The sequence below is a fragment of the Tauraco erythrolophus genome, chromosome 8 (genome assembly GCF_009769465.1).
Source record: "Tauraco erythrolophus isolate bTauEry1 chromosome 8, bTauEry1.pri, whole genome shotgun sequence".
Lineage (NCBI taxonomy): Eukaryota > Metazoa > Chordata > Aves > Musophagiformes > Musophagidae > Tauraco > Tauraco erythrolophus.
In genome coordinates this window covers 32,902,976-32,917,444 of record NC_141472.1, presented here as the reverse complement: position 1 = coordinate 32,917,444, position 14,469 = coordinate 32,902,976, and the positions used below count along the sequence as shown (strand labels likewise).

Sequence of the window (14,469 nt, the reverse complement as noted above, 5' to 3'; positions counted from 1 at the left end):
CTGAGAAGGGTGTGTAACCCAGTGTGATCCCTCAATGATTTCTGGTTAGCTTTCTCTCTTTGAGAAAGAGAAAAAAAAAAAAAGTCTGACTTTTCAGAAGGTAGTCATTGTAGCCTCTCCTGGTCCTTGTTTTAAACCTACACAGACCTCTGATTCCTCTACACTTGCATTCTTCTTTTTAATTGTCCTAAGAGCGTTCCATTGAGTCTGCCAAGGCTCAGGCCTCAAGGAATGGTGTTGCATAAATATAAGAACAACAACAGGTTCACTCACTACTGCGGTTCATCTATTGAAATTTGAACATTTTATAGCCTGCAAATGCCGGCCCGTGCAGTTGAGGGATAAGTCAGATAAATCAGTTGGAGTCTCAGTGAAACTATCAGGATTGAAATGGGAAATAACAATCCTTTTTTGACTCAGAAAACCACGGATATCTTTTTCTTCTTGTGTGCTTTCATCCTTCCAGAGATTGAAGCACTGGTATCCTTTTATCCCAGTATGACTTTCTCATGTTCTCTCAGTCAGTGTGTACATCATAAATGAAAAGGTAAGCAAAGAAATTTGGAGTACTGGACAGAGACTGTGTTTGTTGAGATAGCCTTTATCTTTATAAGAGCACAGTCAACACGAGAGGCCTCAGATATTCTCCTGCAGTTCCTTAAACAACCTTTGTTAACCTTTGTCTTTTCAGGCACTGAGTATTTCTCTTCTCTCCCACTCCATCTTTCATAAAAGTTTGGTTAGTGTTGATTAATCTTATTTAGAGATTTTGATAATCTGAATAAAATCAGGGATAAACGTTCATCTTATAAATCGGTTGTACCTTGAATACTCTGCAATTCAAGTTATATAAAAAGCAGTTGTGAGATTACATTCCATTACACCAAACAGTAAATATAGTCTGTCTTTCTGTAAAATACAGTTTGCAAACCTTGTTTTCTGCTATCAACACATTGTCTATTTTTAGAAAAGAAAACCGTGAATCCTTCCTATTCCATTCTCGCACTCAATGCTGTAAAATACAAATAAAATTATTAGTCTTTCAGGTATAAAAAGCTTTTGGCTAAACCCTCAAGTGAGGTAAATCAGAGCATTCTCTTTGAAGCCAGTAGAGCTGATCTGCTTTATGTCAGCTAAAGTTGTGATCCAGTAGATTAGTTGCTTTCTTTGAGCAATAAAGCTTCAGAGTGTCTGGACTTTCTCTCCTTTTAACTAACTCACAAAAGAGTTGCAAAACCTCATCCTGAGGCTTTACAGTTACCTGCACTGAAGCACCAGCTATAGCTAGGGATCAGCGTCTTTGCCCCTTTCAGTTCATTCTTTTAAAAATGTAATTTACTCTGCAGTACTTGTTTCACACTTGGTAGGCCAGTAGGAATTTTCAGTGTGTCCCCACATTATAATTAACAGTTCTTTTTTTTCCTCTTCCTCCAGAGAGTGCTTCCTAGGGACATGCAGACAATAAGTCTCATCTAAGGTTCAGTGAAAATATTTGAGTAGATTCTGCCAAGAAACTAGTATTTCAAGATATTTTGAACATAAAAGCCATTCCAGGGAAAACGATCCTACAATAAGACAGAGAGCTATTTTTAAAATTGCTTCAGGCTTTGCAGCTGGGCTTTTATTTGTTTTTAGTGGTTTTTTATTATTATTATTCCTTGACATTTTAAAGATAAGTCCTGTGCATGGGCATTCTACGGAATAATCCTGCAAAAGTCAATATTTCCAGACACTTCTTTACAGCATAGCTACTAAGCATAGGTTTTATCCGTGTCTATCATTCCAATAACAGAACCACTAAAATCTATCTTCGTCTATGGTTTTGTCGAAAAAATGCCAATACAGAGAACCCCAAGATGCAGAAATAATATTGTTATTGCCGATTCAAAACAGCAGAGACGTGAAAGACTTGAAGTAGTGCTTGCGTGGTGCAAAGCTCTTTTTTTCTAACTGTGTCTATGTATCTTGCCTTGCCTAGATTCTGAAATTGCATAAATGTAAAAATATTTACAAAGTTTCCAAAATTATTCTTGATTGAATTTAGCATCTAAACCACTCAGTTCTTCTTAATTTTTCTTGGCTTGTGTCTCTTTTTCCATCTTGTGATCTTCAAGGTGGGTCAGTATTATTAACTTCACGTTTTTAGACTCTGCAGCTGAATTCAGAAGACAAAATTATGTTCTCCCTGCTCCTAAAATCAGTAACAAAACTCACTTTGATTTCATTGGGAGCAGGCCTTGCCCTGAGAAGACAACACTTTTGAACGGGGATATGATGAATCAGAGACAGACTCAACGTTTGTATCCGGTGGTTGGTTTTCAGCCATTCGTTTGGATCAGAAATCATAATTAACATCAAAAAACTACCTTGTGAGACATTTTTCCATCTAGGTACTTCTATGTCCCACTATTGCCATAACTTGTAAGTGCTTCCCAAGGTTTTAAAAATAGAAAGAACAAAATGCTCTCCTGCTTTCTTACCCCCTCCTTTATTTTCCAAAGTCTGTGAAAAATAGCTTAGTTTAGAGAGATTTACTTTGCCTTCCTTATTTGCTGCTTTGCATACGTGAAGAATTTGCAGAGGGAAAGATGCATTGCAGAAGTGCGTCCTGCAGAAATGCTATTATTCTTCACAGCTGTCAGGACCACATTCAGTTTCCCTAGATCCCTCTCCTGGGAGAGTGCTGTCTCTGTAACTTTAACCTCTCCCACTGGTGACACAATTCTTGTGGGCAAATATTTTTGCCATACAGTCATGACAGCAGCTGAGCAGTGGTGCCTCCCTATTTGATGTATGCTGTAAATTGTCTATACTTCAGCTTGCATGGCTTCTCCTGCTTTGTCAGCTTCGGATTGGTTTTAAGTCCTGAAGGAAGAGTAATTGAGCTCTACGGGAGGGATCTTCTGGTAAACCAACAGCCTGCTAACAGCCCTGTAGCACTGGTAAATGATAAAGTACTTGAGCAGTTTCAGAGTATGTCTGTTTTCTTAAAAGCTTCTGAGAAGCAGGGAAAAAAATCATGGATTTCAATAATGACAAAAGGGGCAGGTTTGAAATGCATTGTTTGAACACAACAGGTTTTCGGCACTGTTGGTACCCTGCCATCATTTGATGTCCATCAGTATGTTGGGAGGAGGTGATCTGCAATTCTTTCTATTTATCTTTCCATTTGTCTTTCCTCGTTTCTGTTTCTCTTGCTTCCAAATGGAGACCACACATAAGAGGAAGTAAGAATGGCAAGTCTCCAGTGCAGGACTGAGTTAAATGCTCTCTGCATTGACTTGGATCCTCTCCTGCCATTTGGACAGTTTCTGTTTGGTACTCAGATGTTCTCTAGTTTTTTGTATTGGAGGAAATTGGGGAGGTGGTTTTTAGTGCTGTCCTTATGGATTGCCTTTGATAACAGTTTCTAGTGTACGTATTCTCACTTGTTGGATATAAAGCATTAAAAAATGTTTCTATGGCTTCTTGTTGTTAATGGTCTTAAGGTCAAATAAGATCTGTTCCTACCAGCAGGGCCTTTACTTTGCAATCCAGTTACTTCAGTCAAGCCCATCAATTTCTTCTTGCTGTTAAAGGCTTGATTTTTGTATTAGGCTGATACACTGTTTAATTCAACAGAAAGCAAGGGAAATCCGTCTGAAAAGGTGATGGCACTAATTGCTATTATAAAGACATAATTCAGTGCTGCATCTGTGTTAACGGTCCTTCCTACTGTGTGACTTCATTGCAAGTTGCAATGAACGGTGAAATTATAGTTTGTTCATCCAAACAGAACCATACCTAGGAATGTATTTCTATGCACTATTTAACAAACAGCCAGATGATATGTTTATGCCAAACTAACAGAAAAGCACTCCTGAGTCTGGGTTTTAAACTTCAGGGCAGAGTGGACTTGAAGGTGCTCTTATCTAGTCTTTTTGAAAGAAGACAGCTGGGAAAACCCACCTCTCTTTCCTTCCTTCTCCCAACGCACATGTGTCTTGTTCATGTCCAGGAAGTGTTTTCAGTAGAAAACCCACTTTTGTTTGAAAAACAAAAATCATCCAGGAGTTCGTAGTCCATTTACAAGCTTATACTTAAACTGGGAAGGACGAAAGTATTTTCACTAATAAAAGATATCTCTAGTCCTTAATCAATTCAAGTCTGGTTTTTTAATAGCAGTTCAGGGAAGTAGTGGCAACAGTTACACAACTGCTGCCCTGGGGGAGTTAAATTTTGCTTTTGGCATGTCCTGTGTTAAGCGGAGAAGAGTGTTTGGGGCTAGAAGAATGATATATATCTGCAGAAGGGAGGGAGCAGCGGGAGTGGGGGGAGCACTTTAAATGAATTCTTTAATGGGAGCCCTTTCCAGAAGGCATCCATGGTATTCCTCTGCAAAAGGAAGAATAAGTACTCAGCACCATATATGGTGACACTTTTATGTTTTTTAATATAAACATGTACAGGCTGGAGCAATCCATGTAGATGGGTTTTGCTGATTGGTTGGGCCGGGGGGAGGGAAGGAAATGAGACCCTGCTTTTAATATCTTAACACTAGAAAACTTAAGAGCTTGGGTTTGAATAAATAAACAGTAGGCAGAGTTGGAAAGATTTTCAACTTTGCAAAATAGCCCTTTCCTCTGCCTTGATTTTCCAGCTTTTGTATTTGTTTTCCTTTAGCTTGTTTGTTTGCAGCTGTTTCATTCTGTAAATTGCTTTGATTTTTGTTCAGAAAGTATGTTGTTCCCAGTGTAGACACAACAGATCTGTAAAAGCTATTTGAGATAGCTTGGCTCCAAATATAAGAGGACCAAATCCACTCAGTCAACCACCACAATGCTGGGCACAGGAAAGGAGGATGCCATGCTGGGTTTGAGCTGTTTTAGTGCAACACACAATCACTTTGCTAGGGCAAGTTACAGTTTTGGAGGCAGAAACCTCTGCTTTTCTGATTTCACGTAAATATTTCAGGAACCAAGTTGGAGAATGCAGCTGCCAGGTGTCTCTGATGCTGCGGGAGAGTTCAGCTTCCAGAGCAGAAATGCTCAGAGAGTGAGTATTTTTCCCAGGGACTTGCATGGGTGGGTTCTATTTTTTGCTCTGTTAATTCCCTGCCCTTACAGACCCAGGCTGGCTGCTGTTCAACCTAATCCCCAAATGTGGCCCAACAAATTGTTTTCATCATACAGGCTAAGCACATGGTACCAAGCCAGAGTAGAGAAGATCTTTTTTGTTTGTGCCCTTATAAGGCTCCTGAAGTCATCATTGATGCAATAAACTAATGGAGTGTGCTCCTCTAATCAACCTCCCCTTCTATAAACACATTTTGTTCCTGCTCTGAGATTGTTCCCTGACATTTTTAAACCAGCCCCTTTCCTGGCTCTCTCTTTCTTTTCTTTTTCGGATCATAGTGGGAGGGAATCAGGCAGCTCTGGAGAGCGAAGAGATGGTGGAGATCATGGTAAACTAACATTTGGTAGAACAAGTGGCTTCAAAAAGAACAGCAGTGAAACCAGAACAGCTGGGGAAGAGCAGGAAGACGTCCGAGGTGTGCTGAAGAGGCGAGTGGAAACTCGGGAACACACAGAGGAGAGCCTGAGGCAGCAGGAAGCTGAGCAACTTGATTTCCGTGACATTTTAGGCAAGAAAGTCAGCACCAAAAGTTTTTCTGAAGAGGAATTGAAAGAAATCCCAGCCGAGCAAATGGACTTCCGAGCAAACCTGCAGCGGCAGGTCAAACCCAAGACCTTGTCAGAGGAGGAAAGGAAAGTTCATGCTCCTCAGCAGGTGGACTTCCGCTCTGTGCTGGCCAAGAAAGGCACCCCAAAAACCCCATTGCCAGAGAAGGTGCCACCTCCTAAACCAGGCATTACAGATTTCAGATCTGTGCTGGGTTCGAAGAAAAAGCCACCTGCAGAGAATGGCAGCACTAGCACCCCAACCCCAAATGCCCGCACCAATTCTGAAGCCCAGAATGCGACCCCCAATTCTCAAGCCCCTGTTGCCAAACCAGCAGTGAAAAAAGAAGAGAAGAACGACAGAAACTGTGAACATGGGTGTGCAGTGGTGGATGGCGGAATAACTGGGAAAAAAGCTGAAAATAAAGCAACTGCAAGCAAACCACCAGCAAGCAAAGGAACAGCACCCTCCTTTACAGAGAAGCTTCAGGATGCTCAAGTAGTAGATGGTGAAAAATTGGTCTTACAATGTCGGATTTCCTCTGATCCCCCTGCAGCTGTCACCTGGACTCTAGACAGCAAAACCATCAAATCATCAAAGTCCATTGTCATCTCCCAAGAAGGTAAATTAATTGAATTAAAAGCCAGCTGGATGGCACGCTGTTATATCCAGCTCTTGATTAATAATATTTGGTTCATTAAAGGTAATGCAATACTTTATTTAAGTCCTGTGCCAGTAACTGTTTCCAGATGCAACTCCTGTTATTTCAGTGGAGTACACAAGGAACAGTACTGTTTGACATTTCTTGCAGATTCTCCTTTAACAGCCTGCAGATGTAATTTTTACAGAGTTGAACTTCTTGCATTTTTAAATGCTGTTTACGTTGCTAACGCTGTTCAAGGAGCTGGTACACGATGTTTATTTAAGATGAACTTTAAGGATTTAGAACATTGAAAACAGAATAATATTATTGCTTGTTTACAAATTTTAATTTAATTCTTGTGTGTTTAAAATTTCAGGCTTTTTATTGCAATAAGAAACACAGAAGCAAAGAGGGGTTGTGTTGTAGAAGGAAGTTGCTGCGATGTCAAGTTACATAGTTAAGATCAGAGTTGAGAATTGATTTCCAGTGTATTTAATACCCCACCACAGATGCTTCTGTTGCCTTTACAGACACTGAAATATTTGAACCCCACTGTCTTGACGACTTTTAACTAATTTCAAAACAGTACAGAGTTTGGTAAAAGTCCTCAGAGAGAACACTTACTGTTGTCAAGTTGAGTGATTTGTTTATATTCCACATTCTGGATAATTAAACCCTACTAGACTGGTTTTGTGTAAAAGTTAATATTATATCTAAACAAAATACATTTTCTTTGGGACAAAAATAGGGAGGATAACTGATAATACAAAAAAAAACCCCTAATGACTTCATATTTGTTTCATAAAGCACTGAGGGAATTATATGGAATGATACTGTCCTGCACGTTGTAGTAAAAAGGTTCATGTTCACAGTAAGAATTATAGCTTGATGTGGGAGTCTGCACTCTTAATTGTGGATTTTTCTTCTTCATTTAATCCAGACTATTTTCAGTGTTATTAAATGAGAACCAAATGAATACGCACAATGGTTTACCACAAGGAGTGAATCCGTGTGCAGTGTTCCAAGCATTGAAACATGAGAATTCCTTTAAAGTGGATGCAGTCAGAAACAATATTGCCTTCAGATAGGGTGGGGGAAAAAAAAGGTACCTGAGTGCTACATTAAGGAGATACCAAAGTAAGTAGATGGAGAGAGGGAAATGGTAGCAGGTGCGTTGTCTGGCATGTGTCTGAAGTAGCATAAAAATTTTATTTATGAGTACATGATGATTTTCACCAGAGGGGACTGTATAAAATAGGGATAACTGTCATGTACATGAGAAAAAGTTGACTGGTGGAAATGCCATGCTTGTAAAAGGACTGACAGGATCAGGAAGGTGGGAGACTGCAATTTAATCAGTCTTACACTGGAAGCAAGATTTCAAGGGTTTTCTTGCAGTTGCTCAGAGTGAAAAGAAATTATGCACCTCTAAGTACATCAGACAGACAGCATCTCTGTATCAAAGCTTCTGAGCTGTGGTGAAGCCTCCTCAAGTCCTGAAGCTTTAGTGTTGTGGTGCTGCAGAAAACTGTTTTCTGACTGAAACAATCTGAGTCATTGACTGTTACAATCCCCCAACTCATATTCACTTTATGAAATGGTACTGTGGAGCTGAAAATTCAGTGTAGTTGTGTTTACAGGGAAGTGATCCTCGTGTACCGAAATGCTCTATCACCTGCCTGAGCACGGCATGTGACTTGTCCATCCAGTTTGTCTGGGCTAGGTGACACTCTTGTTCATAACATCCCAGAGCTGGCATCTTGTCAGGATGTCACACTTTAGCATTGAGGTAAGGAACAAAGGTCACCACTGGATAAGGAATCCACTGTTCCAAGACATCGTGTTTCCAGGAGTGAAAAACCTGTCCTTAGGTTTGAGTCGTACCTGCATTTCACTAGCATCATACTTAGCAAGACAGTATTGTCAGTACTTCAAAGTTATGCTTTCTTTTGCATGTATTTTCAGAGGATCTTAGAAAGAAATATTACACAGGGAAGTAAATGCTATGGTTTTCTCTTTTAATGGAAAGAAATGGAAAGAGGATTAGAACTATTTTTTTTTAAAACCTGATTACATACCCTCTGGTACACTGAGGGGATGCATTGCATGATGGTCAATTTATTTTTTTTCCTGACAGTACCTGCTAGCTTTGGCACTTGGAGAACAATATGGTGCTGCTCTCTCACTGTGAAATGCTTTCATGCCAACTGTTAAGTAATTAACTAGATATGCATGATACTTACTTTAATAAAATTCCAATTTTCTTAGAGATTGATTTTTCTCTTTTCTCCTCATTAGGAACACATAAATAGTTGAAGGAACCAAGGGAGGAGAAGCAATAATTAGAGCCACAAACTAGGAGTGAGAAATAACAAATTGAGGATGAATATCAGGAAATACCGTTCAATAGAGAAACTGTGTGGATTAGTCTCACAGAAGGTGTTTGGAGCAGCTTTAAACGTAGTACTCAGCAGCCAAGTGCCAAAATCCCAGATTCCATCTTTTGCCCCAAATGCAAAAAGCAGCCTTGTCACGCCCGCAGGTGTCATGTCCTTCTGCAGCAGTGCCTTTGGCCAACCTCTGAGCATCACTTAATGGGCTCTGGAGATAATCCCCTAGTCATCTTCAGCTGAAAGAAGGTTGAGTCTTTGAGGAAGGAGTAATTCAGAGCAAATGGACCTAGCTCACATTAATGGGCTTAAATCTTGCAAAGCCATTTTTTATTTCTTCAGTATCACCTTGCTCCTCTTGTGTTCAGCAACAAAATCCACTATAGATGTGGATAGACTGGGTCTGTTCTTAGCTATTTCACCAACTGGTTTTGTGCTGGTGTGGTGTTTGGTGGTGACCACTGGTTCTCATGTATATAAAATTTTCAAGAGATACCTCACAGGAGAGCGAAGAATCTTCTATTTAGAGTAAGACATGTCTATCTGCTTCTTATCACACTACAAGCCCATATTAGAATGGGCCACTGGCTCACAAACCATTCGATGTAAGTAACACATGAACCTGCAGAATGCCATGTATATCTCTTTTGGAAATTAAATTAACCCTTTCTGTCATTGCCAGAAAATAAAAAGAGAGAGCAGCAGTTTGCTGATCTCCTGGTGCCAAATGTATTGTGAAGATAGAGACATAAAATCTGGTTTCAGGAACATGCCCACCTGATAAAACAAGTGGCATATTTGGCCAGGAAGGGCAGACTTAAAAGTACTTGTGTGTAACAAGTTCACAGGATAGGCAAGCTAACTAGTCCCTTTATGTAGTCACTCACTGGAAGTAACTTTCTTTGGCATATTTGTCCTAGCTGTTAGCAGGGCCCTTTACCTTTTAGGAACAACTCTACTCACACATCTTCTCTGTGTTTGAAGAGGCTGAAACTACATTGCCTGTCCAAGGCAATTTAGCCATTAGTGTGCAAGGCTGGGGGGGATGTTAGCCCCACTTTTGTACCATTGGAGAAGTCCAAATTCAAACACCACGATCAGAATAATCGCTGATTGATAAGGTCTTCGGCAAAGGAAAAATTAAATCCAGCTCCAAAAAAGACCTTCACCTTCAGGCATATTTACGCAGTATTTGTGCTGTATTCTAGTACTTAATCTAGGGTGTGCAATGTATTCTGTTATTCCAGGGTTAAGTTTACATTAGCCATTAGAAATCAGAATCTGGGCAGCATTATACAGAGTGTCACAATCATAACATATAGAATAGAATCATAGAATGGTTAGGGTTGGAAGGGACCTCAAAGATCATCTAGTTCCAACCCCCCTGCCATGGGCAGAGAAACCCTCCACTACACCAGGTTGCCCAAAATGATATCGTATATCATTCCTTCAGTCATCAATATCATTCCTTCCATTTTGCATTTCAACTGTTAATACTGTTTTGTTTCCCTTTGAAATAATGAAAATCAGTACTTGTTTCTCGGTTTCTTTTAATAATTCCCCAAATAGTATTCTGTCAGTTGGTTGGCGTGAGTGATTCGTTGCTTAAAGTATCATTTTTATGAGAAAGTGAGCTCTTACACCATTTTTCTTCTACAAACATGTCTGACCTGGTAGCAGTTTATTAATGGCTTGATTTTGTATTTTTCTTCTTTTAAACACTTGTCAGAATGCAGTTATCTGCTTTCTTGATATCAATGTGATTTTTGTCTGTGAAATCTCAAAATAAGTGGTAGCTGTAACAAACAAACAAAAAAAGGTACTCAAAAATTAGAGCATTATGCATCTATATGGGCAGGTTGGGTGATATATGGTTAAGAGGCAGTTGATTATAATATGAGAGTTCTTTGTTTGAAGTTATGGGGGGCTTTTTGTTTGGAAAAAAGTTGTTTAAGAAAGCTCTAGCAGACATTACAATGGAGTTAGACATATAAGGACTGAGTAGAACAAGCTTCCTCACACAGTGAGCTCTTCAGAGCAGGAACCATTTTGTTTCACATTTGTGTAGTACTTGGCACAGCAGTGCCCTGTGCTAGTGTCCTCTTGGATAGAATATCCAGATAGAAAACTTTTGCATGGTTACGAAAGTTTTTCTGGAAGACAACAGTGAAAGGGGTTTGGAAGGTGGCATCCTTACTAGACTAGAGAACTGAGGTGCATGGTGAATAGAAGTCAAAACTGGCAAACTTGCCAGTTTTTAAATCAGCTTGCTCTGCTTTTTTTTGGCTATATTCAGTACTATGTGACTATATAGATTGAGGAGGAATTACTTAATATACACTCAGGTAGCAGTGATGGTGTAGCTTAGAAAATGCCCAGAGTTTGTACTGCTTTGTGTAAGACAGCATTTTTTTTCTTCTTAAGTGTCTTGGCAGCATACAGAGTTGGTAATCCTGTTAGCAGTAATGCCTTAACAACTTTCTTGTGACTTAACATAACTCCTAAATCTTCCTATTAGTTGTGCAAGTCTGTGTCTGTCAGTCTAACCAGGAGCTGCCATGACTCTTTTGATTTCTTTTTAATTAACTTTGAGCAAGGGTTTGGTGTGTAATTAACGCAACAGCTGAAAGTAGATGGATTCTGCAGCTTAAAAAAAAACTTCTTCAGAAAGTTTAAGGCTATGGAGATAGTCTGAGCATCAGTTCTGACACAGCTCCATGTCTGTCACATGCAACAACATTTTCCTCTGTACTACCATTTTTGTCTGCATCTTCCTTCCTCCAGAAATGCATGCAGTGTAGGTTTAAGCATAGCAAATGAGACACATTTGCTATAATCACTGGTAATTTATTGCTATCTAATGTCTAATATTGTTACATTACGTAATGTCTATTTATTCTTACAAGTGTTTTGTTTTTAAATCAAGAAACAAAACGTCTTATTTCTGATTTGAATTTAACTGGTTTCTTCTTCCATACGCTTATTTCCCTTCTCTGCTAGAGTCACTCCATAGTCAAGCTACCTCTCTCTCTCTCTCTCTCTCTCTTTCCCAAAACTTGGCAAGTCAAGCTCGCACTAACTTTCTCTCCATAATGCATTTTATCCAGACCTTGGAGACTTGAGGTTTTGTTTTGTTTTGTTTTTCTTTTTAATGCCTCCTCTCCAGTTGCTGTTTGTTGGTTTATTATCCTACTTAGAAAATAGGCAGCAGAACCATGTGTCGATATCAGCATCAGTGAGATGGAGGTCACCTTCATATTGCTGTGCTTACTGGAGGTCATTGGTCCTCTTTCTACTTCACAGCAGTGGAGCTCATGTTTGTTACTTCTGTATCAAACCTTTAAACCTTCTGAAAATAGAGCATCCCTTGCTGTCCATGGATGCTTGTCGTTTCACTGAAGCCCCATTTTTTTGAGCAAACAGGACTCAGCTTAACAAGAAAATGAGATTGTTTATGAGGACTCCCCTGTGTTTTCTCTTTCCAACATTCTTTTTATCATCTCTATCAACATTAATTTATGAATACTTCTGTGTCACAGATTAGAATATCGAATAATTTTGGTCCTAGTCTGATCATAGAGGAAATCCATCAGAAACATACCCGGTGATGATTTCCTGTTGTCTGCTTCTTCATGAGATCTTTATTTTGGCAACTCTAACTCTTCCTAACATGAATGTCATTAATATAGTAATATAGCATTGATTTCGAGCAGAATAATGTGAGATAACACAAATATTTCAGTAAAGACTAAGAAAATTACCTTTACACAGATGCCTTTGCCAGTTAAATGTGTAATGTCATGAATAATGAAAGCAGGTATCTTACATTGTTTCCCTTAAATCAATTAGCAATAATTAAATTTGACAATTTTTCTTCTCTGAAACTCATGGATTTTTTCACTACTTTGTTTTCATTGTAACTGTAGTCGGTATTTTCCAGGTCAACCCACTTGCTATTTTTCAACGTGACTGCAACACTAGTACATATTTGCACGTTCCCAGACAATTTCTGATTTATTAAGAAATTTACACCAGTGGGCCAACGATTTGCTTAATAAATTTGTTCTGGCTCCTGTGTACAATTTTTCTCATGGCTTAGTATTTATTAATATTGCCTAAGTGCTCCATACTACTTCTTTATCACATGGGTTACAAATGAGAAAGCCGTAAACTTTAGTCTGCATCAGGGATAGGAGTCAGGAGGTTAGCCAGCTAGATGCCAGTGTGGGGATTTAGACTCAGGAGCTGTTTTTTGTTGGTTTGTGTATTTGTTTTATATCTGAAGTTGACTTTCTGTGGAGTTTCATGGAAAGAATGCAGAAGCCTAGAGATATTTTAAACTGGCTTGCATTATTTTTGAGTAAGTCAGAAAATCCTTTAATAGCTCAAAATGCAAGGGAAAGGCTTTGTGTATCTAAACCAGAGCCTCCAGTAAACTGTCAGCTTCTGTGGCTCTTAAGGTCTTTTCTAGAGTTACACCAGTTCCAACGTCTAAGTGGAAGATCCTAGTATTCATGTTTACTCCAATCCTGCCCTTCGTGACAGTGTTTCCTAAGAAAAAAGTGGAAGGATGGGGGGTCAAAACTGATAGCAAATTCTTTGAGTTGACTGGGATTTGTGACATGCCAGGATTCAGAATACCCAACTGGAATAACCAGTCTGGGCTTTCTTGCAGTTGGGGGAAAATAAGCTTGTTTCAGGTCATGAAGGGGTTTTACAGAGGAAATACCAAATACTTCATTGAAAGACATTTGGATGTCAAGCCCCAGGAATTGACGGTAACTCTAGATCACAGAACATAGGCCTATTGGGGAATTTCCTATCCTTATGAAATCTCGTCAAGTTTAGCCTGATTGTTTTTTGTTTTGGTTTGTTTTGTTTTTCTGGTTTTCTAAGAAAATTAGGTTTCTACAGCCATGTGCTCTCTCAGCCTCCCCTTATGCTCTTGACCCAGCCTGGCTAATACTATTTTGAACCATTGGCCAATGTCCTAGTTGTCCACACAGGACACTAAGTCCTAGTAGTCCACAGTTTCATGAAAACTAGTGGCTCGATAAAGGGGAATAACCCAAATTATCTCATTTGCCCTTCACTCCTGCACTGAGGAAAGAATACCACCGTTGCATCTGGTGGTAGCAACAAGCCCAGCAATCCCCATGTACTTTGTATGTGCTGTTCCAGTGTAGTTGCTGGCAAGTATGAAGAAGTGGAGGGAAACAGGATTATCGCTGCAGGAGAAAAAGGATGCAGCCTTTGAAAAAACATATTACCTTCATCCTCCTTCTCACAAAATAACTTCATTAAAATTCAGCACATATAAATATTCTTTTGGAATGAGTAAGACTGACATTATTTCATGAGGACTCTGCTTCCAGAATAATCCAAATGCAGCTTTGATCAGATCCCTGCCATGCAGCCTGGCCAGGGCTGGATTCTAAAAGCAAAACTAACAGAGCACTGAATGCACATGGCAAGTCAAAGATCGTCATGGGAAAACCCTAGGATTTGCTCTAGATTTTCATATATGTGTGGAGAATTACTTGCCGCTAGGTTGTGATGTTTCTGTTTGTATATGCTGCATAAGGAAGTGTTTCTCGTAAGGTGTTAACTTACGTTGCTGCAGCAGGCTGTATGGGCAGCTCTGCAACAGTATGAGTGGGGAGGAATGACCCTATGTCACAGTAGTCTCCAAGGAGCTGATTAGCATGCCGGTGAGGAAGGGCTTTTAAGCAGGTAGAAAACTCCAGCAAAAACTAAAGTAAATGCTGCTTTGTT

General features: G+C 39.5%; 1 protein-coding gene across 3 annotated transcripts in view; it reads left to right on the top strand.

The window, feature by feature from the left end:
• Positions 1–14,469, top strand: part of MYLK (myosin light chain kinase) — a 220,746-nt gene that overhangs the window by 140,088 nt on the left and 66,189 nt on the right. For all 3 annotated transcript variants that reach the window (XM_086615378.1, XM_086615379.1, XM_086615380.1), the window contains 2 exons: positions 4,954–5,034; positions 5,394–6,283. In XM_086615378.1, the coding sequence (XP_086471504.1) occupies positions 4,954–5,034; positions 5,394–6,283 (971 nt within the window). The remainder of the gene's footprint in view (positions 1–4,953; positions 5,035–5,393; positions 6,284–14,469) is intronic.